General features: G+C 37.0%; 3 protein-coding genes across 3 annotated transcripts; all 3 read right to left on the bottom strand.

Annotated features, from left to right (window-relative positions):
• Window positions 1–140: 140 nt before the first annotated feature.
• LOC115767006 (neurofilament heavy polypeptide-like) lies at window positions 141–6,976 on the bottom strand. Its single transcript, XM_030711127.1, has 12 exons — window positions 6,695–6,976; window positions 6,442–6,621; window positions 6,108–6,338; window positions 5,373–5,633; window positions 5,161–5,310; window positions 4,873–5,106; window positions 4,579–4,812; window positions 4,188–4,382; window positions 888–2,612; window positions 616–828; window positions 432–557; window positions 141–296 (listed from the first exon to the last, which is right to left on the bottom strand). The coding sequence occupies exons 1-12, from the start codon at window positions 6,755–6,757 to the stop codon at window positions 141–143; spliced, it is 3,768 nt and encodes a 1,255-aa protein (XP_030566987.1). The 5' UTR covers window positions 6,758–6,976.
• A 2,962-nt stretch (window positions 6,977–9,938) lies between these two features.
• On the bottom strand, window positions 9,939–10,868 carry LOC115767007 (glutamic acid-rich protein-like). Its single transcript, XM_030711128.1, has 3 exons — window positions 10,794–10,868; window positions 10,409–10,723; window positions 9,939–10,325 (listed from the first exon to the last, which is right to left on the bottom strand). The coding sequence occupies exons 2-3, from the start codon at window positions 10,622–10,624 to the stop codon at window positions 9,939–9,941; spliced, it is 603 nt and encodes a 200-aa protein (XP_030566988.1). The 5' UTR covers window positions 10,625–10,723; window positions 10,794–10,868.
• Window positions 10,869–11,314: 446 nt separating this feature from the next.
• LOC115767008 (myb-like protein X) lies at window positions 11,315–19,244 on the bottom strand. Its single transcript, XM_030711129.1, has 10 exons — window positions 19,134–19,244; window positions 16,835–17,218; window positions 15,343–15,693; window positions 15,156–15,284; window positions 13,048–13,290; window positions 12,841–12,984; window positions 12,459–12,770; window positions 11,957–12,154; window positions 11,388–11,819; window positions 11,315–11,332 (listed from the first exon to the last, which is right to left on the bottom strand). The coding sequence occupies exons 1-10, from the start codon at window positions 19,242–19,244 to the stop codon at window positions 11,315–11,317; spliced, it is 2,322 nt and encodes a 773-aa protein (XP_030566989.1).
• Window positions 19,245–24,270: the final 5,026 nt, after the last annotated feature.

Here is a 24,270-nt window from a genome sequence, read left to right on the forward strand (position 1 = left end):
AAAAAAGATATAAAAGCAGATAAGCAAAGGGTTTTTATGCAAATCAATTAGTTTATGTAATCCTTTTCGGAATGCTGAAGATTTAAAACCCTTGTGACTAAATTATAATCCCCTCGCATAAAAAGCAACAATCATATAGCTTACACATGTTTCAAACGTTTACACATTGCTTTTGATTGTATAAAACTTGCCTTTTGGTTTATTGGAACATTTTTTTGGGCGTTGGTTACATTGGATGCAATCTCTTCCTTGGAAATCAATAGACTTTTGTTTGCCTCAGTCACATTGCTCTCAGACTGTTGAATAAGAATAAATATGTTTCTTCTTTAGCTCATTTTTACCGTTAGTGAAGTTGTGGTCGAGGGAACTGGACTAACTGAAGTTGTCTTTTTGGCATGCATCAATGACTGATGCAAATTACATACACTTACGCTTTGCGATATTGAGGATCTGGGCATCATGCTTGCAATCTCTTCCTTAGCAGTTGAAGAGGGTTTGCTAACTGTCACAAAACCTGGGCCTCGCTTTGGTTGAAGATCTTTGATCCCAAGGATGGGCTAATGGAAAATATAAGACTATGATAAAAGCAGATAACTTAATCTAGTTTGTTTTTACCTTTTGCGCAACTGGAAGAATGCGTCTTGGGATTGTGGGCATATCAAATGCATCTTTCTGGGCCACATCTGATTTCGGGTTAGTTTCCATTTTGAACAGACCAGCTGAGGATCGCTTTTGCGCAGCTGCCGTCATTTCAAAAAATCCAATTCCCATATTATTTTCTAGTTTCTTTATAAATGGTATGTTGGGTGGCGCTTCATTTTCCGGATGCTTTTGTTTCGAATTAATTAGTCTACAAACTTAAGCATTTTACTTGAGTCTATACTTACATTTGTCAGGTTCGGAGCGACAAGCTTTGGGGTGCTGGGTATATTGGTTGCAATTTTATGGGTTTCAGTTGGTTTTATATCTGACTCAGATTTTAATTGTGCATCGAGCAACGGTTTCTTGACAATAACCTCTGTTTTCTGTTCTACTTTTGTTGTTTGATCCACATTTTCCTGATTTATTTCCATTCTTTTTGCAAGTGTTTTCAGGTTTTGCACTTGATTTACATTTGCTTGTTGTGCTTCTTTTAGTTCTAACATTTTCCCAATTTCTTCTTTGTCCGCATTGTTACGTTCCTCTTTCGCATTGGATTCCCTCTTCTTCAGCGTAGGAACTTTTAAAGCTTCGGTTTTCTGTGAATTTGGTTTGTGATCCCCAAGTTTTCGAAACGATTCACTATTGTTTATATCCGTTTCCATTTTTCTTACAATCTCTTCCAGATTGGGCACTTTTTGCACCCTTTGTTGTTTTAGTGCCATCTTTTTCTCAGTTCTCCCCTTCTCAGCGTCTTCACTAGCTTCATCAGAGATAAGATTAGTTTGCACGCCTTTCTTCTTAACTTCAGGTACTTTCTCATCGGCGGAAACCTTTTCAGTATTGTTCTCGCTTCTCTGTTCCTTAATACTTTCAATTTGCTTTAGTTTTTTGATTTCCGGTTGCTTAACGAGCGGCTTTTGTTCTTTTTGTTTCTCCTTTGCATCCGATTTTCTTTTCTTTTGTGGTGGGTTTTCCAAAGTTTCTGTTTTTTGAAATTGTGGCTGTTGATCGTCAAGTTTCCTTTTCAATTCCTTATTATCCGGAATCATGTCATCTTTCCGTGCAACTTCGAGATTCACCCCTTTTTGCTGAGTTTCCGTGCTTATCTTCCTAGTTACAGGTTCTTTCTTCGTTGACGAAATATCTTCCGTATTGTTTTCGCATGCTCCTTTCCTATAGTTATCCAAATTATGTTTCTTATGTTCTTTTATATTCAGCTGTTGTTGTTCCTCTTTTCTTAAAGTTTCGCTCTCTTGCAACATTGGTTTCTGATCCCCCAGTTTTATACTTATATCTTCATTTTCCGTATTACTTTCTATTTTCTTGGCAATCGCTTCGAGACTCAAGGCTTGGTTAACATTTGGTTGTTGTGATTGATTTTTCTCTGCTTCGATTTCGTCCGTTTCCGTGGTTTTCTTTTTAGCTGCAGGTGCCTTCTTTTCGCCGGAAACCTTTTCGCTTCCCTCTTCCTTATACTTTGTTTTCTCTTTTTGTTTTTTAATTTTTGGTTGTTTAACAGGCGGCTTTTGTATTTTGTGTTTCTCCGCATCATATTTTATTTTCTTTAGTGGTGGATTTTCCAAAGTTTCCGTTTTCTGCACATTTGGTTTTTGATCATCAAGTTTCCTTTTCAGTTCCCTATTTTCCGGACTCATCTCTTTTTTCCTTTCAATCTCTTCGAGGTTCAACGCATCATTAGCGCTCGGTTGTTGTAGTTGTTTTTGTCCTAGCTCCATCTCAGTTTCTCCTTTCTCCGCGCTTTTATTAGCCTCATCAGGGATATGATTCATGTCCGTGCTTAACTTCTTGATATCGAGTGCTTGCTTTTCGTTGGAAACCTTTTCAGTATTGTTTTCGCGTCTCTCTTCCATTTTATTTTCTAAATTCTTTGTTTTCGATTGTTGTTTTACACTCGGTTGATGTTTCCGTTCCACTTTTGCATCAGGCTTTACTTTCATGTGGGGGGAATACTTTAAGGTATCGGTTGTTTCTAACTTATGTGTATGATCCTTAGGGTTTCTATTCAATTCACTATTTTTTAGATCGATTTCCATATTCCGTACAATTTCATCGAGGTTCGCCTCTATATGCTCTGCGTTTATTCTTGCAAGTTCTTCGAGCTTTGGCGCTTGTTCATAATTCGGTTGTTGTGCTTCTTTTTCTCCCCAGTTCTCAGTTTCTACTTTCTTTGCATTTCTATGTTTAACATCCGACAAAAGTCTAGTTTTTGCACTGATCTTCTCAATTTCCAGGTCCTGCTTGGCAGAGGAAAAATCTTCCGCATTGTTTTCGCATTGGCCTTTCATATATTTTTCCATTTTATTTTTGAGTTGTTGGTGTTTCCGTTCTTCCTTTGCATCAAATTCTTTTTTCTTTTGCGGAGAATCTTTTGAATGTTCGATTTTCTTTAACTTTGCTTTTTGATCCTCAAGTTTTCTACTCAATTCACTGTCTTCCTCATTCATATTCATTTTTCTTACAATCTCTTCGATATCCGGCATATGTTTAGCGCTCGGTCGTAAATTTTTCTCACTTTCTTTTTTCTCCGCTTCAGTTATTTTCCTTTCATCGGAAACCGTTTCAGTATTGTTTTCGCCTTTTTCTTCCATGATATTTCCCATACTCTTATTTGCTTGTTGTTCAACATTTGGGTGTTGTTGTTTCCGTTTCTCCTTGGGATCAGATTCTCTTTTCTTCTGCGGTGTCATTTTAAATGATTCTGTCTTTTGAAACATTGGCTTTTGATCCTTAAGTTTCCGATTCAGATCATTCTTATCCGGAATATTTTGCATTCTCCTAGCAAGTTGATCGAGTTCCGGCGCCTGCCCAATTGGTGGTTGTGTTTGTATTTCATTTGAATCTGTCTCATTAGGACTTTTGTCTGCCTTTTGACTACCTGCCGATATAGGTATCTCGGCTTCGTCTGGCTTTGCTTGGCTTTCAGTTTTTATCCCCGCATCTACAGGCATTATCTCTTTTTTGGACAGCAGCTGCATTTCTTTAGAAATATCTGTTTTCTTTTCAAACCTTTTAGTGATCGGTTGTTGTTTAACACTTGGTTGCTCTTTTTGTTCCTTTGAATCCGATTCTTTTCTGTCGACCTTTCTTGCAGTTGGATAACTCTCAATCGGAGCTTTCACAATTGTGTCTTGCTGCTCAAGTTTCCTTTTTATTTGTCTTTTATTAATTTCCTCCGGTTTTATTGCAGCTGACAGTTTTGCTTTTTTTCGATCCAAGTTATTCTCAGTTGTCCTTTTTGCCGCATTTTGTTTTGCTTCTGTTTCTAATCTTACCTCTGAAAACCTTTCCTCCTCTTTAGCTGGCAGCTGGAGGGTGGAAGCGCTTTTCTCATTATTTTCTTTGTCCAAGTGCATTATGTTTGGGACTTGTTTAACTTTAGTTTGATGAACGTTTTTTTCAGTTTCTCTCTTCTCTACATTTGCAGTTCTTTGTTTTTCTCCCACGGAATCTGGCCTCGGCACCTTTTGCCCACCTAGATTACTTTGCCCTTGCTCAATGGGAATCAACTCTATTCTGTTTTCTACCGGATCGTCATTCTTTCGATTGCTGCCCTGTTTTAGAGTTTGTTTAATTTTTGTATTGGACTTGGATCTTTTAATTCCTGTTTCTAATGACAGAGGTTGGTCATTTACCCGCTTCTTCCCATCAAGTGTTTGGTGATTGCTTTCATTTTCTAGAGGATTAGCACCTGGTTTTAACAAGGTTTGTCGATCAACTGGCTGTTGTGGATTATTAAAAACGTTATATTTATTGATCAGAAACTTTAAATTATCATCATCGATTTCTATCTTTTCCGCTTTCCGCTCGGGTAATTGGAATTCTACTTGTTTTTTCTGGGAATTGAATATTGAATATGCACTTTTATATAATAAAATTCCATTTTTATAAGTTTTATACCCTGAAATATATATTTACCACATGTGAAAGCGCTATATTATTAATATCTGGCATATCATTTTGTTTGGCTCCCAAGAATGTTTGCATTCCTTCATCTTCCTTCGTTGGTTCCTGCATCTGACTTTTGCAAGGAGGTTTCGAGGCTTTTGCATCGACTTGCTGCTGAAAAAGCTGTTGCTCATTGTTTTTACTTGCCAAGGGCTTCACAGTTTTATCGACATGTTGGTATTCTTGGTGTGTTCCTTGTTCTACCTGTAAACCATAATAATAATAATTAAATTATTCCACGTTCGAGCATTGGAATACCCTTACTCCATAATCAAATGGAAAGTTTGGTAAATTTCTCTTGGTCTCATAAGATGTTCGATAGTCTCTTACTTTCTCTTCCTTTCTTGTTACCTGCTGCTTCAGAAGAAGTTGGTGCGCAACCTGGGCTTCAAGATGTTGCTGATCATTGTATTTATGGGCTAGAAACTGCAAGCTTTTGTCATCAGCTTCCAGTTGTTCTATTATCTCCATGAATGGTTCAGGCTTTTCATATTTTCCCTGCAGATATCATAAACATGTAGTTTTATATATCATTCAATACTTTATTCTTACTTTCTGAGCAGCTGGAATTACAGGGTAGTTAGTGTTTGGTAAACTTCTTTGAGCCACGGGTTCATTATTCCTATCATTTTGTTTTGTTAGGGCTTGCCGATCGAATGACACTCGGTGAAGTTTATGTTCATTGTTCTGTTGATTTGCTTTCTGTTGGGTTGGTTTTTTCATGTTTGACTTGATATAAATAATATTTAAAATTATTCGCTTACCGCTTGAGCAGTCGAAATAAGACAACTGTTCAGGTCTGTCGCATTATTCTTGGTCATTTCTGCCGTTTGGTTAGAATTTTCTTCTTTTCTTGACTGCTCCACGTTTTCCTTGTCATTTTTCTTTTCAGAAGCCCGACGATCAGCTGTCTGATTTTGAAGTTTTTGTTCACTATTTTTGCTTGCCAAAGGCTTTAAATAGTTAGCATTGATTCCTTGGCTCTCCGTGTTCCCATAGGATAATTTGCCCCTATCTCCACTTGCCTGTTATTACAAAACATTAAAAAATAAGTTTTATCTAGATATATGTGTGCATAATCTGTGTGTCCTGACTGATTGAATTAGATAGCTGAGTTTTTTTTTACCTTTAGTTACCTTATGTGGTGCAGGTGCACGTTAAGAAAAGAAAAATTCCACCCGCAACCGTGGAAAATTGGTTGAAAATGATTGTAAGAAACTAGTTTTGCTTACCATTCGATCGGATTGAAACTGAGATTCAAAGATTTTTGTACTGATTTAGTTGAGACGTCTTTCAATTTTTTTCTGAAAAACTTCAAACTCATTTTTAAAGATCTATGTACAAAATTTTGGCTTGGTAGTAAAATTAAGAACAAAGCTTAAAGTATCAGAATTTTTCTGTTTTACTTGCGGGAAATGGACGGAAAGCTGATTTCCTAAACTTAAAGGAATAACTTTGCCGGGGAAATAAATAAATGAGTTTTATAAACTTTAATGTACCTCTTTTTTAACTGGAATAACAGCGCTATTAACTTCCGATAAACTTTTCTTAACGTCTTCTTTCTTTGAGTCAAGTTTCTTTATAACAACATTTTGTTTAGTTGAAAGCTGTCGATTCGCCTGCTCCGCAAGATTTTGTTGTTCAATTGTTGTGCTTTGCACAGCTTTTAAATCAAGTGTTTCTTGTAGTTCTGTTTCACGTTGGGTTTGTTCAAATTGCTTTTGTATTACCTGGAATAAAAGATATTCAGCGCGCGTGAGTACAAAAAGGTATTATTTTAGCTTATAAAGCTGGAATAAAATGGCTTTTAGTGCCCGTTATATTTTTCCTGACCTCAGTCGAATTTCCTGACTCAATTCCTGCTCGTTTCCTTATCTTGACATTTTGATTTGCCAAATGTTGTTGATTATCCTCAAGTTCTTTTGGATCAATATTGTTATTTGACAAGCTCTTTAAATTTGTAGTGTTTTTTTTTGTTTTCTCATGACAGGGTTTGATTTGCTCTGGCGATACCTGGAAAACATAATAATAATTGATGTTGTATATAATTAATTAATTCAGTGTTCGAGCTGTCGAATATCCGTACCTCTTGAGCTATTGGAATAGTAGATTTTAGAATTGGGTTGGTTTTCTTGATCGCATGAGACATGTCTTTTTCTTTTCCTTTTGGCTTGGCTTCTTGCTTCTTCTTCACTTCAGCGTCCTTTGCGACGTTAGGTGAGTGCAGCTCCTCACTTTCAATATTACTTTCGTCTATTTTATTTACTATCTGGGTTTTGTTATCTATTGGGGTTACGTTTAGATGTTCCCTAGATATAAGTTTATCATTAGATTTATCTCCTGATGTTTCTTTGGTATTGTCAGCTTTATCTTTTATTTCTTTCGCTTTTTTGCTCAGGGTTTCTTTTGTATTTTGTTTTTCAAGTTCTTTTTTTTTGGTTTTATTTTTAGCTTTTTTCATAGCCTTTTTTGCCTTTTTTGCCAGATCCTTATCTGCATCTTTGTCAATATATTTCTCTCGCTCTTTTGCTTTCTTTTCTTTTTTAGCTTTTTTTTTAAGTTTTTCTTCCTCCGTTTTTTCTTTTTTATGTTTGGCTCTTTTAGCTTTTTTAACCTTTTTTGCTTTTGTATCGTGCTCCTTTTTGGTGGTCAGCGGAGCTTCAATCGCAACCTTCTTATCCAAAGTCTTCTCATTCCCTTTTATTATTGGCATTTGAATTGACTTCGGCTGCTGAGGCTGTGTTTGCTCTATGTTTTTATTATCCATCAATTTCAATTTCTTACTTTCAGTATTGTTTTTTTCACCTTCCTGTGAAGACGATTAAAAGAATATGAATACTTATTGGTTATACAAAACTGTCTTTGATAGACTTATAAATGTATTCCTACCTTTTGATCATCCACTTTTAATTTTCTCTTAAGATCCGATTTAATGGTATCATCTTTTTTGGCTTCAGCGGCTACTGCTTTCCGTTCCATCTTGACAGTTTGTTGCTCATCCTTTTCCATTTGAGATTGCTTGGATTTCTCATTGAAGGATATATCTTTCTGCTCTTCTATTTGTGGATTTATTTCTTGCTGGTTTTTATTATCAACGGATATTAATTTATCATCGATTTCATTCTTCACTGTTTGCTTGCAAGCTGAAATATCTTTTATCTGTTTTTCTAGTAACTTTGGGTAGGTGTCAGACTTTAAAGGTTCAAATAATTGCTTTTGATTTTGTGTATCTGAGATAAAGCCACTTAAAGAATTCGATTTTGTGGTAGTATCTGATGTTGCTTTCCCAATTGCTTTCACATTTGCCGACAAAGACTGATCCTCCTTCTCGGTGTCTGTAATTTCCGACGCTTTTGGTGATTGAAGCTTTTCTACAGGGATATCATCTGAAGATTTCAATTTATTATCTTTTGCTTTCTGCTGCTTAGTTTTCGGCTGACTTCCATTTGCTAACCCTGGTTTCTTTTGCTTTCCCTGTAAAATGCGATATAAAACATTTTTATATATTTCTAAATTGTTTACCTCCTTACCTTTTGAGCATTCAAGTTTGTTCTTTTTTTGTCATTAGTTTTTGAATTTTCTTCCGTTCTGGGAAGTGGTATCTTTTCTGTCCCGTTCATCTTTAAAGGATTTTCATGTTGTTCATTATGGCTTTTCTATGGTATGACAAATATTTTGAGCATTGTATTACATTATGGTGCTACAATTGTGGATCGTATATACCTGTTTAATCGTTGAAATAACATCCGTATCAGTTCCTAATACCGTTGTATTAGACTCATTTGATATTTGCTCTCTTCTTGTATTTGGGATGGCATCTTCAACAGAAGGGGAGGGTAGAGTTGCAGACTGAATAGTTTCTTGCACACCCCTGACGTCTGTGATTATCCTTAAGGCTTCTTTAGCTTCCTGTTGTTGGAGAAGGTTCGTTTTCCAAATTCAATTCAATTCTAGTTAGGTTATTGTTAATTTGTTAGGGGAGTTGGGCTGTAAAAGAAGCTTACCTCTTGAGAGACAACGATAGTATCGGAAATACTTGTTTCTGCCTTTATCGATTTTAAAGCGATATCTTTCGCTTCTGAATCCTTTTTTAAAGACGGACTCTGCATACTTTCGTCTTGCTTGGCCTTGAGGTCTTTGCTAACCATGGCTTCTCGTTTTGAGAGAAGCTTTTTTTTATCTTTAACCTCTTGGGACTCTGGGATAACACTTTTATCAGAGCACGCTTCTGTTTTCTTATCCGAGTTTTCTTTTTCCTGTTCGACTTTACTCCTTTCTCCTGTTACCTTTGACTTTTCATCTGATAAACATCGCTTATCACTTATCTCATTGCTGTTTGTATCCTTTGTAAGACTCGGGCAGGGTGGATTTTCAACGTGCTCCTTTTGGTCTTTTATAACCGATTCTTTATTATTCTGTTGTTGAGAAAATGATTGTTCTTATTATTAGAAGGGCCAGAAGGGCACTCTTACTTGTTTTTTGCTTTTATTTGAAAGGGTTTATTTAATTATTTACCTCTTGAGAGCGTTGCATAACTTTCTTAGACTTATCTGATTTCTCCATTTCCTTTTTCTTTTCCTTCTTATCTTTCTTTTTAGCTTTTTTATTTGCTTTTTTCATAACTCTTTTTTTGTCCTTTTTCTCTTTTTTCATCTCTTTCTTCTTCTCCTTAATCTTTGATAAGCCATCTAGCAAGCCTCCAATGTGACTTGTCTCCTTCTTGTCTGCATCCGTCTTAAGGGTCGGGCAAGGTTTATTTTCATCCTCATGGTCCTGTGTTACCTGCTGTTGAGGAGCTTTATCTTTAACTTTCTCTTCTTTAATTTCAGATGTGTACAATTTTGCAACATGGACTTCGTTTGTTTCATATTGTTTTTTCTGTCATGAGCAAAATTGATAAATTAAATCACAATCAGTGTTTAAATTAATTAATTTGCCGCTCCTTACCTCTTGAGAACTTAGGATAATATCTTTCCCAGAGTTAAGCTCACTTTTTTTTGCCTTTTCAGAGTTTTCATGTTCCTTTATCCCCTCTTTCTTTTCGTCTATCTTTTGTTCTGTTGCATTCAATGTGTCATCTGTTAAACCTTGTTTTACATTTGTCTCTTTATTGCCTGCTTCCTTCTTAATAACCAAGCAAGGCTTACTTTTGCCAACCTGCTCTTCTGTTGCCGCTGATTTCCCTTCCTGTTTTTGGGGAACCTTTTGTTTTTCGTGCTTGTTTTCAGGCTGGTTAAACATTGTAACTTTGACTATGAACTGCTCAGTCGACTTTTTCGAAGACTCGGAACTAAACAGTTTTTTCTGTCATGAAAAATGATTGTGTACAATTAATGATGTTCGGCTACATTTTTAAGCATCCTTACCTCTTGGGTGCTTGGGAAAACCACTTTTTTCGAGCATAGTACAGCTTTGGCTTTATTCGACTCTTCCTTTCCTCTTTTCTCTTCTGGCTCTTCAACTGCCTTTTGTTCCATCATTTTTGTTTTGTCATCGGAAAGAGCAGCTTTGTCGCTCGTTTCTTTCTCGTCTGCATTCTCTTTGAGAGCCAGGTAGGGCATATTTTTGTCAAACTTCGTTGGATCTTCTGCTGCTAATGAATTGTCTTCCTGTTGTCGGGGAACCTTTTGTGTTTTGTCTCTATTTTCGGAATAGTCAAGCATTTTACCCTCGTTCTGCTCAGTTTTTTGTGACGACTCAAAATCACATAGGTTTTTCTGTCGTTAATAATAATGATATATTTAATAGCAATCAATGTTTAGATTTATTTATTTGTGGCACCAATTTCAAGCATCCTTACCTCTTGAGAACTTGGCATAACCACTTTTTCCGAGTTTAGTACAGATCTTTTGCCTTTATTCGACTTTTCTTTTTCTTTTTTCTCTTCGTTCATCTTCGATTTGTGTTCTGATGAAGCTTCTTGGTCGCTTGTATCTTTCTTGTCTGCATCCTTTTTGTCAAGCTCTCTTGGTTCTTCTTTTACTGATGATATGTTTTTGTGCTGTTGAGGAACCATTTGTTTAACACCTTTATTTTCAGAAGACTTTACATTTGTATCATCGATTATCTTCTGGTCAGTTGTCTTCTGTGTCGTATCTGATTCACAAGGTTTTTTCTGTTAATGAATATATTAGGAGATTTTTCTGTGCTTAATTAATAAGACATTTATTATAAAATATGCTTACCTCTATTTTAGAGCCTGCTTCAATTTTCGAAGTCTTATCTGCTGTTTCCTTTTCTTTTTTCTTGTTCTTCTCGTGCTTCTTTTTTTCTTTCTTTTCTTTTTTTTGTCTCTTCTTTTCTTTCTTCCGTTCTTTTTTCTCTTTCTTCATTTCTTTCTTGACTTTTTTCTTCTCCTTAGACTTTGATAAATCTTTATTGTCGCTTGTCTCTTTCTTGTCTTCATCATTTACTTGAGGCGGGCAAGGCTTTGTTTTATCGAGCTCCTCCAAGGATTGTGATAATTTATCTTCCTGTTGCTGAGGAAAGTTTTGTTTTTCATCTTTTTTTTCACAAGCGTTTTCATTTTTACCATCGACTATGTTCTGCACACTTGTCTTTGGTGGTGGATCAGATTCGCAAAGTTTTTTCTGTTATAAACAACGAAGATTTATTAGCTATCAGTGTAAGACGTTGTTGACTTTTGACTTTATTGAAAAAATCCTTACCTCTTCAGAACGTGGAACAATATTTTTTTCAGAATGTTTTAAAGATATTTCACTTTCTTTTTGCACTTTCTTTGCATCAAATGTTTTATTTTCATTCAGCTTTGGCGTAACTTTTTGTTTTTTATCAAGTTTTTCAGGTTCTGCATTTTTACCATCGGCTATGTCTTGCTCAGTTGTCTTTGGTGACGGATCTGATTTAAATTTTATTACCTGTGATGGACAATACCGAATATTTTGTATGAGCATTTTCTCTGAGTGTAGTAAAGAAATCTTGGTGCCTTGCGAAATTTCCCATACTTTTTTCTGCTCTTTGATAACAGCTGCATTCTTTTCAGTAGTCTTTGGCCTAATATGTGATGTAAGTTCGTTGACACTAGGCTCTTTCTTGTCTGAATTCTTTGTAATGGACGGGGAAGGTTTTTGTTCGATCTGCTTGTGAACTTTCGTTGATGATGAATAGGTTTGTTGGGTTTCTTGAGGCTGAAGAACGTTTGATTCTATATCAGGCTTTACGGGTTGTACATTTTTACCATCGACTATGTTCTGTAATGAAAAATATCTGTAATAAACTGTTGTGTCCTGACTGACCGATTGGTAACCAATGCAGAGCTCGAACCGCAGGTGCTAGGAAGCTAACATCTAGACTTCATTTTTTTACGTTTAATTTGAAAGATTCTTACCTCTAGAGATTTGGGGTTAACATCCTTACAATCTTGTACAGACTTCTTGGTATTATTTGAATTCTCCCTTTTCTGTTCAATTGCATCATCTTTCATTTGCTCCGCTGTCTTTGATTTATCATCTGATAAAGGTAGTTTAACACTCATCTTATTTTCGTCTGCATCCTTTTTGAGGGCTGTTATCACTACTTTATTCTCCTGTAATTGAAAGTTTTTGTTGTTCATTATTAGACGGGCTTAACTTTCTATATTCTATGCAGAATAATGTAATTTTCTTTTGCAATTGAAAATTTATTTGTACGTTTATCTTTTTAAGAGATCCTTCTATTTTTTTTTAGATTCTTGTGTGTTCTTGTGTATGTGTGTTTCTGTGTAGGTGTATAGGTAGGTTGTTACGTCAGCTCGCCGCAGCGACAGAGTATTTATAAGTCGGCTTTTTCTCCACTTAATTACCCTCACTTGTTTCTTGCTGCTTTTAGGCCTTATTGTAAAAGAAGCTTACCTCTTGAGAGCTGGGCACAAATTTCATGGGCTTATCTAATTTTTCTTTTTCTTTTTTCTTGTCCTTATCTTTCTTTTTGTCTTTCTTCTTGTCTTTCTTCTTATCTTTCTTCTTTTCTTTATTTTTTGAAACGCCGTCTGATAGTTCGCCTTTGTCGATCGTCTCTTTCTTATCTGCATCCATTTCAGGAGTCGGGCAGGTCTTTATTTCGTCAAGCTGAGTGGGATCTTTGTGTTTCTCATCTTTTTTATTAGAAGGGTTTGAACTATCAACTTTGTTTTGCTCAGTTGTCTTTGGTGACGGATCTGATTTCTGTAAGAGATTACAACGATTAATATAAAAGCTGTCAATATAAACAGTTAATGTTTTTGGCTTCATCTACCTCTTGAGAACCTGGAGCAACACATTTTAGAGAGGGTAGTAAAGATATCTTGGTGTCTTGCTCTTTATATTTTGGTGATTGATCTTCTTGTAGACTGGTAGACTCAGATGTTTTTGGTGGCAGATCTGTTCCACACAACTTTTTCTGTAATTGACAATAATAATTAGCTAGCAGGGCATAAATGGTTATGCCGAATAAGATCCTTACCTCTTCAGAATCTGGAACAATAATATTTTCAGAGTGAAGTAAATTTATGTTGGTCCTTTGCGAAATTTCCCTTTCTTTTTCCTGCTCTTTTGTATCAACAATTTGTGCTTGCATTTCTAATATGTGGACTGCCACACCTCGCTTATCAGCTGGCATTTTATTGCATGCATCCTTCTTGAAGGTCGAATAAGATCTGTTTTCATCTAGTTCCTCCCTGTCTTCGGTTAGCGATGACATATCTTGCTGTAGGTCAGAAATTTTTAGATCGTTATTCCTCGAACGGCTTGACTGTTCATCTTCGGCAATTTTTCGAACAATTGTCTTCTGTAATTCACGTCGTGTTTGATTTAATTGATACTATTCAAAAAATGTTTATAATTATTGATACTAGTCAAGTGTGTTTATATGAACTTTACCTTTTGAGAGCCTGGTATCAAATCTGTTTTAGAGCTTGGTAATATGATCTCTGATTTATCTGAATTTTCCATTGCATTTCTATTTTCTTTTCTTTCAACTTGCTTCATGTCTCTCTTTATTTTTATTTGGTCATCAGATGAACTTTGGTTGAGAGTTGTATCTTTCTTGGCTGCATCCTTTTTAATAGTCGAACTAGGCCTATTTTTGACTAGTTCTTTGGGATCTTTTCTTGCCAGTGACGCATTGTCGTATTGTAGAGGAGGTTTTTGTTTCTCATCTTGGTTTCTGCAAGGCTTTGACTTTCTAAAATCGACTATGTTCTGCTCAGATGTCTTCAGTAGCGGATCTGACTCTAATAGGTTCTTCTGTAATATACAATTAGAAATAATTTATTTTCTTTCATTTTAGTAATTCTCTCGGTCATACTTAAAACAATCTTACCTCTTGAGAGCTTGGAACAAAAATTTGTTGGCTCTTGGTCTTATGCGAAATATCTTTTTCTTTTCTCGCTTCTTTCATATGCTGTGTCACCTTTTCTTTGCTCCTTGGCATATCATTTGTTAAAATCTCTTTACAACTTGGCTCATGTTTGCGAACATCCTTTTTAAAAGACGGGGAGAGCTTATTTTTGCTCAGCTCCTTGGGGACTTTTCTTAACGAAGATTGATGCTCCACTTTTTGTTTCTCATCTTTATTAATAAAAGGGTTTAGATTTCTACCATCGACTATGTTTTGCTCCGCAGGCTTCAGTGATTGATCTGACTCAAATGGCTTTTTCTGTAAGAGACAATAACGATTGTAATTAGGGTAAGCATTTATAAAGTCTTGGTTGTACTAAATAATATCCTTACGTCTTCAAATGCTGAAACAAGCATTTTGTCAGAGTGCAGTAAACTTATGTTGGTTTTTTGCGAAATTTCCCTATCTTTTTCCAGTTTTTTTGTTTCATCGATTTTCTTTTCTTTTGTTTTTAATATGTCGCCTGTTTCTCCCCGCTTATCAGCTGACACTGTCTTGCCTGTGTCCTTCTTGAAGGTCGGGCAAGGCATATTATCATCGATCTTTTCACAGTCTTTGATAAGCGATGATTTATCCGGCCGTAATTGCGGAAGTTTTTGATCGTTACTTCTAGAATGGCTTGACTGTTTTTCATGAGCAGTTTTTCGCACAATTGCCTTCTGAAATTCAGATCGTTCTTTCTGTAATTGATTGCAAACAGAATATATTTTTTTTTTATATTTTTGATAATAGTCGACTAATTTAATTATATATTTTTTTAAGAGCATACCTCTTGAGCGCCAGTTATGATGTTGACAGTCCTTTCAGATTTTTCCCTTTCATTTGTATTATGTTGTCTCGGATCTTCCTTTATTTTGATCTTTAGTTGATCATCTGATGAGCTTCGCTTGAGAGTTTTTTCTTTTTTATCTATATCTATTTTAAAAGTGGGACAAGACCTATTTTTAACTAGAACCTTTGGATCTTTTTTTATCCATGTTTGGTGTTGTTGAGAAGGTATTTGAATGTCATCTGTGTTTTTAAAGGGGTTGAACTTTTGAATCTCGGCCGTATTCTGCTCAAATGTCTTCAGTAACACGTCTGATTTAAATAGCTTTTGCTTTGATAAATAATTATAAAATGATTAACATTAACATTAAATGTTTTTGCACTTAATTTCAAGAGATGCTTACCTCTTGTGAAGCTGGAATAACATCTTTCTGTAGTTGAGGATGTTTGTGTTTCATATATTTAGAATGGCTAAGCTTCGTATCAACGACACTTTTTCGCTGAGTCGTCCTCTGTAGCTCACCCAGTTTTTTCTGCAAATGAACATATTACAAACTGGGATAATCTTTTTATTTTATTTTTTTTTTTTACCTCTTGACCACCATTGATCACATCTACTTCAGAGCCTGGCACTATGTTCATCGGGTGCGTTGGTATTTCCATTTCTCTTTTAATGTTGGTATTCTTGGCGTCGGACTTCTCTTTTATATTTGATTTGTCATTCTTGTTGCTTTCATCTTTTTTGTCTATATCCTTTTTAACAGTCACGCAAGGCCTTTGTTTGCCAAGTTCCTTGGGATCCTTCGATACCGATGCTTTATCTTCCTTTTGCTTAGGCATTTTCTCCTGTCTGTCCTTAGTCTTAAAAGGATTTGAAATTTTACTATCGACCATGCCTTGCTCGGTTGACTTTTGTACCGGATAAGATGCATTTAGTTTTTTCTGTGAGAGACAATTACGACTAGCTTATAAGAGATCGGGGTAAACTTTTATTAATTTGTAAAAAATATGCTTACCACTTCAGACCTAGGAACAATTATTTGTTCAGATTGTAGTGAAGATATGTGGGTCGTATGGGAAATTTCTCTTTCCTGATCTTTTTTATAATTTAGCGTCTTATCTGATAAACATTTATTGTCACTTGATTCCTTTGCATCTGCACCCTTTTTAAAAGTCAGGCAAGGCTCATTTCAATAAGTCCTTGCAGAGTAGATTGTTTAAAATTCTTACCTGTAGTAAGCCTGGAACAATATGTTTTTCAGTGTGTGGTACAATTTTCTTATCAATTGAGGGTTCAGATTCATTGGCTATTTTCTGGACCTTTTTCTTAAATGTCATATTTTTGAGCGTTGTTGATATGGCTTCTGAAAAAAGTCCTTTGTCAATGACTTTTTTGTCTGCGTAGAACGGTGAATGTTTATTTTTATCAAGCTTCATAGGGTCTTCAGCTACAGATGCTTTCCGTTGGTCGAAAGGGGTTTGTTTGACATCACTGTTTTCAAAAGGCTTTAGCTTTGCATCCTCATCGGCCGTGTTTTGTCCAATTGTCTGCTGAAATCGATTGGGTGCTACCTTTTTTCCCTGTTAAAGACCATAACAAGGTATAATTTAAGGTTATTCTTTATGAATTGTTAATAGGAAATAATTAAAATTTAAAATCATGGTAATAACTTTATACATCGCGTATTACCTTATGAGCATCAAAGTTTACTCCGCATTTCGATAAGTCTTTAGCGGCCCTATCCGTTGTGGGGTTTCTTTCTTTGCTTACAGACATTTTCCTAATAGTTGGCCCTTTCTTCTTTGAAACAGTTTTTGGTTGTTGTTGCTGAGATTTCTCGACTACGGATTGTTGTTTATCCAATTGCTTTTCAAGTTCTTTCCGCTCAGCATTCAGCTCTCCATCTTGTCTTTCGTGTAGCTATTGAATATATGTTGACATAATTTATTAATATAAAACAAATATCTTCCGTACGCCGAATATCATAGCTTAAAAATGAGACACCAGTTTGCCTATTATCTTATGCTATACAAGGATATAAGAAAAGGTATGTTTTAAAAGAGTATAAAGTAGTGCATTCACCTTTTGGGCTTTCACGATTCCTTTGGCTTTAAGGCCGACTGTATCGGATGCATCCTGATTGGTCTTTTCCCTTGATGCCTTTTCTATCTTCGTATAAGATTGTGTTTTGGCTATATCGTCTTTCGCATTTAAAGCAAGTTCCTTTTTAAGTTGCTGCTGCTGTATATCAATTGAGTCCTTATTGTCCTTCTTAAAAACGGTCCTTTTTTTTTGGGGCACATTTTTCTGAAGTCCTTCTTCGAGCCTTTTCTTTTCCAAGGACATTAATGTATTGTCGATTTCTTTTTGCATTGTTTTATTTGCAGCTACATTATCATCTTGTCTTTCTTGCAACTTCGGCAGCTCGCCAGATTTTAAGTTGGCAACCGGTTCCTTTTGTTTTTCCTGTGATAAACGATTAAAAATTAAGAGTAAAGTATATCAATATGGCATATAATGGGACATAATTGTATATTTATCTTTACATTTCGAGAATCCACGCTTATTTTGCGAGGCCTATTCGACGACTTCTTAGTAAATACAGACGTATCAATTGCCTCATCGAAGGACTTAAATTTCTTAGCAGTATCAATTTTCTTCTCGGTTTTCTGCCGGTTTGCACCATCCTCCTGTGGTTTTAATTGACATTTGGGCGTTTCATCAGATGTTAAATTGGCATTAAACAGTTCTCTCTTTGCAATTGACTTAGTTTCTTGCTCTTTACTAATATTTGGTAATGCTTTAGCAACTTTTGTATCATCGAACACTTTCTTAACTTCTTTCAATTTTCTTTGATCTTCAAGCTTCTGTTGGGCTTCTAGAATTTGGGTACTTCTTTCTCCGACTCTTACTTTGATGTCCTTTTGTTTCTCTTTCTGTCGGCTCTTAGTTTCCTTTTTAGTTAAGTTGGCTTTTTCTTCCTCCAACAGATCTTCTTTAGAATTTATTGATATCTTTGCTTTAGCTTTAGTAACATCTGATAATGTTTTTTTAGTAGTTGTATCTATAACTTTCCCAGTTTTAGTATTGGACTTCGTTGTTTGTTTATTACTCAATTGTTTTGAAGATGCCAACACTCTGTTCTCCGAGATCTTCTTTACAGGATCTTTGATTGGCGGAGTTTGTTTGGCATTTTGCGGCTGTGGGTTTATTTGTTCCTCGCTTTTATTATCCATTATTGTCAATTTCTTACAATCAGGCTCCTTCAGCTCCGTTGGTTTTTTCTGGGACTAACGAAAAATAATGATTAATATATGTACATACGTTTGGTTAACAGGCAAATATATAAATGAACTAATTCTTACTCTCTGAGCATCCAAGCTTAATTGCCTTTTTATGCCAACTTTTTTTGTATTATCCTTACTGGCCCCGACGGACGTTGCTTTGACTTCCTTCTTAGTAACGGATGCTTTATCCAAAGCTCTTTTCTCGTTAGAAACATTTTGCTCTTGAGACGGCTGACATTCTAGATTGAGCTTATCGTCAGATTCTTTCTGCTCTGTTGTTCCTCCTCGTTGGTTTTCTTGCGATTTTAGTTTTTCCCCAGTTTTTGAATTGGCATCTCGTTTCTTTTATTTTTTGCCGGATAGAGAAGCGCAATTTTATTAGTGAATACATTTTGTTAATATAAAAGCTTGTCATAAAAAAGAAATTAATAAAAAAAGAAGTTAATATTTACCCTCACTTCCAATTTTACATTTCTTTTTGAACCCGAGGCATTGATAAAAGTTTCTTTTGTTGGGTTTCCCTCAATTTTGGTACATTCTTTGCTTTCTATTGCATTTCGTTCTTTTAATGCACTTTCCCACCGGCGCGACTGAGCTTTCGCTTTCTTCCCGGTATCCCCTATTTCAATCGCCTGATGTTGTGGGGTTTCTTTAACGCTTTTCACATCTTTCGGCTTTATTTTGTCGTCGGTATCTTTCTTGTCGGTTTTCTTACGAGTTGCTTTGTCTTCACCTTTTTCTTGCGCATTTGCCTTTTGATTGCCATGTTTTCTTTCATGTTCCTGTGACTGCAAGAAAAAAACTTTTTATTTTTGTTTTTCCCTTTTGGTGGTTCTGTTCCTTAGTTAGTGGACCTTCAAAAGCCACACAGCGTAGTTAATTAATTAATTAATAACAAATTAGAACTTTGGGTTGTACGTTGTTTTAGCTCTGACAGCATTCGAGAAGTCGATCTACGAATGGAACACAAACTTAATTTGCCAAAAACATGGATGCCACTGTGCAGTCTCGTTCCCGTCCAAATTTTAAAAATACCCATGCACAAGACATACCCTGCACTTTTTTGTTCATCAAATCAGCACAAATGCACCAACCTTGATTACCTTATTTTCTGGACAAGTATCCATCTTTTTTTCCGCTGTGCTCGAACCAATGCACGAGGATACCTGACTATCCGGTACTGGACTGTCGGCATTCTCTGCCATTCTTCAATGTATTTAACTCTATACCTTTTGCGCACTTCTTCACATGTTCACTTTACACTTAGTTAGACATTAACTTATAATATACACGGTTGAAAACTTTTATGGCAAAAAAAATAGCGGGCGCTTTAGAATTTAATGACACATTCCAATTCGCATGTGATGCGAGACAAATTGACTGGAAAAGTGTTGGGTAACTCGATGTCACTTGCTTAGAGCTTGCAGTTGCAGCTTGGCATTAAGTGTGGGATAACTCGATAACGATTAATAGGTTATATCGATCAACAGTCACTAAGTGTAGGACAATAACAAAATAATTTGGGCCGTGACCAGCACTCAAAATAATACTTTTTGCCAAAAAAAAACGGACGACAGGATTGAAGAGCGGTGCGATCAGTGTTAAATACGAGCTACATATATAGCTAGCTATACCAGACATATCAGTTGATCATACGTATACGAAGTAATAACATTAAGCGAAATGAAAACAATGCACCGGAATAGCATGGATACATATACATAAAAACATACATGTACATATACATATGTACATATGTATTATAATATGTCGCCACAGGCAAGTACAAATTTGTGTGCATGTGCTTATTTATATATCATATTCAACATCTTTGTGAATGGAGCACTTAATTTAAGCACCCATTCAAACGGAAGCCGAATATAAACAACAATTTGTACACGCAAAGGACTCGTAATGCACATTCTGTTCGATCCATGTGGGGTTCGATGCCAATGTCGGGCCGGGCCGAGAACAAATTGACAAACGCTGGTGATTAATCTTGAACACCGTAGAAATTCCATGCAAAATAGCAAAAAATTTGCGCAATGCTGTCCCACGGTCCTCAGTCCTGCGTCCTGTGTTAATGGCTGATGGGCTGGCTGACATCGGTGGCGTGTATTTAGGGAAATGTGGTGGCAGCCAACAAAAAGAACAACAAACAGCCAGAACAACAGCTAGAACCGAACAATGGGTGGGAATAACAGCAACAACAGCGAACTACAACAACAATGACATCAATAGGCGCAATTGAAACAAGTGTTGTCACGCCGCTAACTGCGACGGCGACGTTGACGTTGACGGCGACTGCGACTGCGACTGCGACGCTGTTGTCCTGGCCTAATGGTTGACAAGCAGCGGTCAGTAAAACCCATTGCTTCGTTTTTATTACCCTTCCCAGCGGAATGGATTATTGAGAATTATTAGAAGGCTTCGATTCATTTCATTTCTGGTAAGATATAATATTTTTAAAAGCATCTCAGATATTTAAGTTATCTTGTATTCATTTTAATTTATGGTATAAAATCAATGCCGAATGTTGTCAAATTTCTATCAACAGTCGTTGCCCAGTCTAAGGAAGGGTATTCACACTTTGCATTCGATTTTGCTTATTATTGTCTGCGCCTTTTTGACCTATATAGACGCGTATAGTTGCGCCTGACTTGGCACAATTGACAGCCGGAGAGGGCGGTTTGGAGGGAGGATGGGGCTCGCTCAGGAGTGAAGGACTATTCACAGGGCCATGCTTGGTTGCGCACTGAACTGCTGTTTGTTGTTATTGTTGTTTGTGTTGCTGTTGTTGTCACTGCAATTATACAAATTAATTTCCAGACAAAAGCGTGCAGATTGTTTTTCGAAGCCCCTTGTTTGGTCGTGGGCGTGGCTGCAATGGAAACCAGTCTGATATATCAGACAGCAAACAGAATGGAAAGACAAAGAGACAACAGGGCAACACTATCGTTCCATGGCCATTGATGGAGGATACCATCTTCTTCTTCTTTAAATAGCCAGCCATTCACAATACAGGCGGATCTGCAACTGAGAAATTGCCATTTGCAATTTACCATTTGTAGCTGCAGCTGCAGCTAATACCGCACCGCAGGCGGTTGCCAAGCCATGGAATGTGGCGTCATCCTAAGCAGGATTTCCCATGGCTAACATCGCTGGCATCCCAAGCACACTTTCTCCCCCATTCGTTTCACTCAGGGCTGCTTGAAATGCTTTTTTTTTTCATTTCTTGTTTTTTATTTTTTTTTCGAATGCAATCATACTGCATTACCCTTCAGCTCGTCATCGTCCACGCAACGCGTTTAAGCTCTGCAATTGCCTTCGGATATGTTTATCTTTTAAAGTAACACTTCCCAACTACTGCTGTACTTTAACAGCTGTCAATTAACAGCACTCGCATTAACATTTTGAATACTGTTAACAAGACTGGACTGGCCGCCGCTGCTGTGAATCGAGTTTTCAGTAATTGTGGAGAATGGAGATTGCCTTAATTAGCTTAGCTTTTGTCAGTTACTTTTAGTTGACAAGAAGTTAATTGAATTTTTAACACACATAAGCAGCTTGATAAAGTTTGGCATGAAGGTCAACGAACAGCAAAGTTTCCTAAGGTTAGCTAAGGCCTTAAGGTTTTATACAAATTCTCATACACCTGTGACATTTTCCTAAAAAATAATTAATTAATAACATTTATTTTATTCAAACTAATTCGATTGAAATGATTATAAATTTTCGTATCGTTCAAATGGCTTATATCAAGAGCTTTATTAATGGGTCCCACTGTTTGGCTCGCAAATTTTGCCAACGGTGCAGTGTTTGGCCTGGTTCGTTTTTCTGTTTTTCGTTGGTTTTTTTTTTTGTTTTTTTTTTCCTTTTTCTTTTGCTGTTCTCACGCAGCAGCCGCCATCAAGGCGCGGAAATTGGGCAGTCAGCCAGGGCCAGCCAACGTATCCATGCGTTGCATCAAGACTCGGGCCTGGCTTTTCGCTTTCAAATGCCTATGCAACAATGGGGCAGGAGTTTGGCGCGTTAGTGAGTGGCAGCGGGGCAGAGGAGGTGCGTTTTTGCAAGTGGTTTGATTTGTGATTTTGGCATTCTTGTGTATGTCGCTAGCTGCTTAAATTTGAGCTGGCTTTCGATTTTGTGGGTCGCACAATTTATGCGCACTTTACGCGTTGCCCAAGTCGTGACTTGGACTCGGAGAGTGGAGCATGGAACATTAGTTCATGCAGCATGAAGTTGAAGTTATGCAACATGCGTGTGTGCGTTTGAACGTGTGTGGGGGCTGCGAAACTGTCAAGTGAGAGTTGCAGCTATTGCACTAGATTCAAGTGGCAGCTGCAACTTGTTCACTGGCTGCGAGGCAGAACAATTAACAACGCCGAACGTTGCCAGTAAATGCATTTTAATAACACTCTATTATATCATTAAATTAAAACAGCATACGCATAATTGTTTGAAAGGTTATTTATAAAGGGGCGAATACCAAGTAACGACTAGCCAGCCAGAATCGAAAAAGTGTGTGTCAAACAATATTCTAACGAGTAACATGAAGGCGATCAACGAGTAAGAAGTAAACCATAGCGAGTAACTAACAACGAATAGGAAATGACAAGTAAAATATGACGAAAAAGGAATGAGAAAATGCGAACGAGTTGGTATTAGCAGCGAGTTGTGAGAATAGCACGGTGAAAACGGCTAAGTCGTTAACAGTAGCGAGTAACTAGTAACGATTAAGGAATCAAACGTGTAATATGACGACCAAGGATTAAGATAATAGGAACGAGTTGATATTAGCATCGAGTTAAGCGACGGCAAGTCACTTGCAAGGAATCAATAGGGCCTAACGAGCAGCAAGTTCGCTATAAAGATAAAGCAGTTAACAGTAGCGAGTAGCGAGTCAAAGAAAGAATAATAAGTAAAAAGGAACGAGTTATGTGAGTAAGAAATATGGATAAACCAACACAGCGTAATGGCTAAGTAGTTGGTTAGTAGTAGTAACGATAAAGGAATCAAAAGTAGAAGACGTCGAAAAATTAATTAGAAAATACGAGCAACTAGTTGGTATTCGTAAGAAACTAAGTATCGACTGTCGGCTAACGCTCAACGAATCATGAGAGTAAGCAATAAAGATAAACTAACACTTGTCGGGCTTTGCTAACTGATCATTTTGTAATGCCATTCCAGATAATAAATTGTTAAAAAAATATGTTTTGATTGCGTCGCATAGCTATGCAGTTCTTGTTGCTTGTGTGTTGACATACATATGTAGTTGACATTGTTAAGTGACTATGAAGCTGGTAGGTTTTTCCTGCTACCGCATGCCGCTTTCCGTTGTTGATTGAATTTCCTTGACCGGATCAACAAATTAGTCAACAACAATTTCCAATTAAATAATGGCTCTGATGTGTATTCGATTAACTTGAATTTACAGCGAATTGAAAGGCAATCAAAAATATGGGCAGAGCAACAGCATTGAGGCGGGTGTTGGCTGCAACTGCAACAGCAACTGCAACTGCGACTGCGACTGCTTCTGCGTCGGCATCTGCGTCTGCGTTGGCATCTGCGTTGCATTGCGTTGGCCGCGCCTGCGCAGTGCGAGCATTCACAATAGCCAGACAGAGGCTGGCCGCTGCGGCTGCCTGCTTTGCCAAAAAGTCGAAGCGCGACGCTCCAAACTTGTTTTCCATGGCTGCCGCTGCCGCCGCCGCTGCTGCTGGACCATATTTTCCCACCGCTTTTTTTTATCATGTGGCTCGTATAAATAGGCCCAAAGAACGCGATACTGAGACAGTTTTCGATTCGAAGCCTAGCAGCCCGGTGCAGTAAATCAGTTTAAAAACTGCAAATTTTTTTTCACGTGAAGCAAACATTTTAAAAAAACCACACCAAAATGGCATTCAAGGTGCGTAAGGACTAAAGTGTCTGCATGTGTTTGTGTGTGTCCCCGTCATACTACCTGGTCAGGATGCACTTCATTGGCCCAGTGTTGTTGCCAGGTTGAAAATTCAGACAGATGCAATTGCAAATATCCTAGCTGAGCAAGCCAAACTTTTGCTTGTTATCCTTGCCACAGTTGATGGCATCGCATTAGTGACCATTGCTACAAAAAAAGCAAAATATCAGAGTTCCTAAGCCTACCCTCTACCCGCTGAACTCCAAAAGCTGTTGTCATCAAGCTACATACATATTGCTAGCAATTCTGCCACGAGAACACACTTCTGTTGA

The sequence above is a fragment of the Drosophila novamexicana genome, unplaced genomic scaffold (assembly GCF_003285875.2).
Source record: "Drosophila novamexicana strain 15010-1031.04,08,12 unplaced genomic scaffold, DnovRS2.1 tig00001302-arrow-arrow-pilon, whole genome shotgun sequence".
Lineage (NCBI taxonomy): Eukaryota > Metazoa > Arthropoda > Insecta > Diptera > Drosophilidae > Drosophila > Drosophila novamexicana.

Excerpts from the sequence above, each read along its gene's own strand:
- LOC115767006 (XM_030711127.1), bottom strand. The coding sequence starts at position 6,757 with ATGTCTCATGCGATCAAGAAAACCAACCCAATTCTAAAATCTACTATT. Across the intron at positions 5,634-6,107 it reads TTATTCCAGTTAAAAAAGAG|GCAAGTGGAGATAGGGGCAA; the intron begins GTACATTAAAGT and ends TTGTAATAACAG. Across the intron at positions 5,311-5,372 it reads TTATTTCGACTGCTCAAGCG|AAAGCAAATCAACAGAACAA; the intron begins GTAAGCGAATAA and ends CCAACCCAACAG.
- LOC115767007 (XM_030711128.1), bottom strand. The coding sequence starts at position 10,624 with ATGGTTCCTCAACAGCACAAAAACATATCATCAGTAAAAGAAGAACCA. Across the intron at positions 10,326-10,408 it reads TTATGCCAAGTTCTCAAGAG|AAAAACCTATGTGATTTTGA; the intron begins GTAAGGATGCTT and ends TATTAACGACAG.
- LOC115767008 (XM_030711129.1), bottom strand. The coding sequence starts at position 19,244 with ATGGCAGAGAATGCCGACAGTCCAGTACCGGATAGTCAGGTATCCTCG. Across the intron at positions 17,219-19,133 it reads CAGAAAATAAGGTAATCAAG|GAAAAACAAAAGGAACCGGT; the intron begins GTTGGTGCATTT and ends CGTTTATCACAG. Across the intron at positions 13,291-15,155 it reads TTATTCCAGCTTCACAAGAG|CAAGATATGTCATCGCTAAC; the intron begins GTAAGCATCTCT and ends TCTGACCTACAG.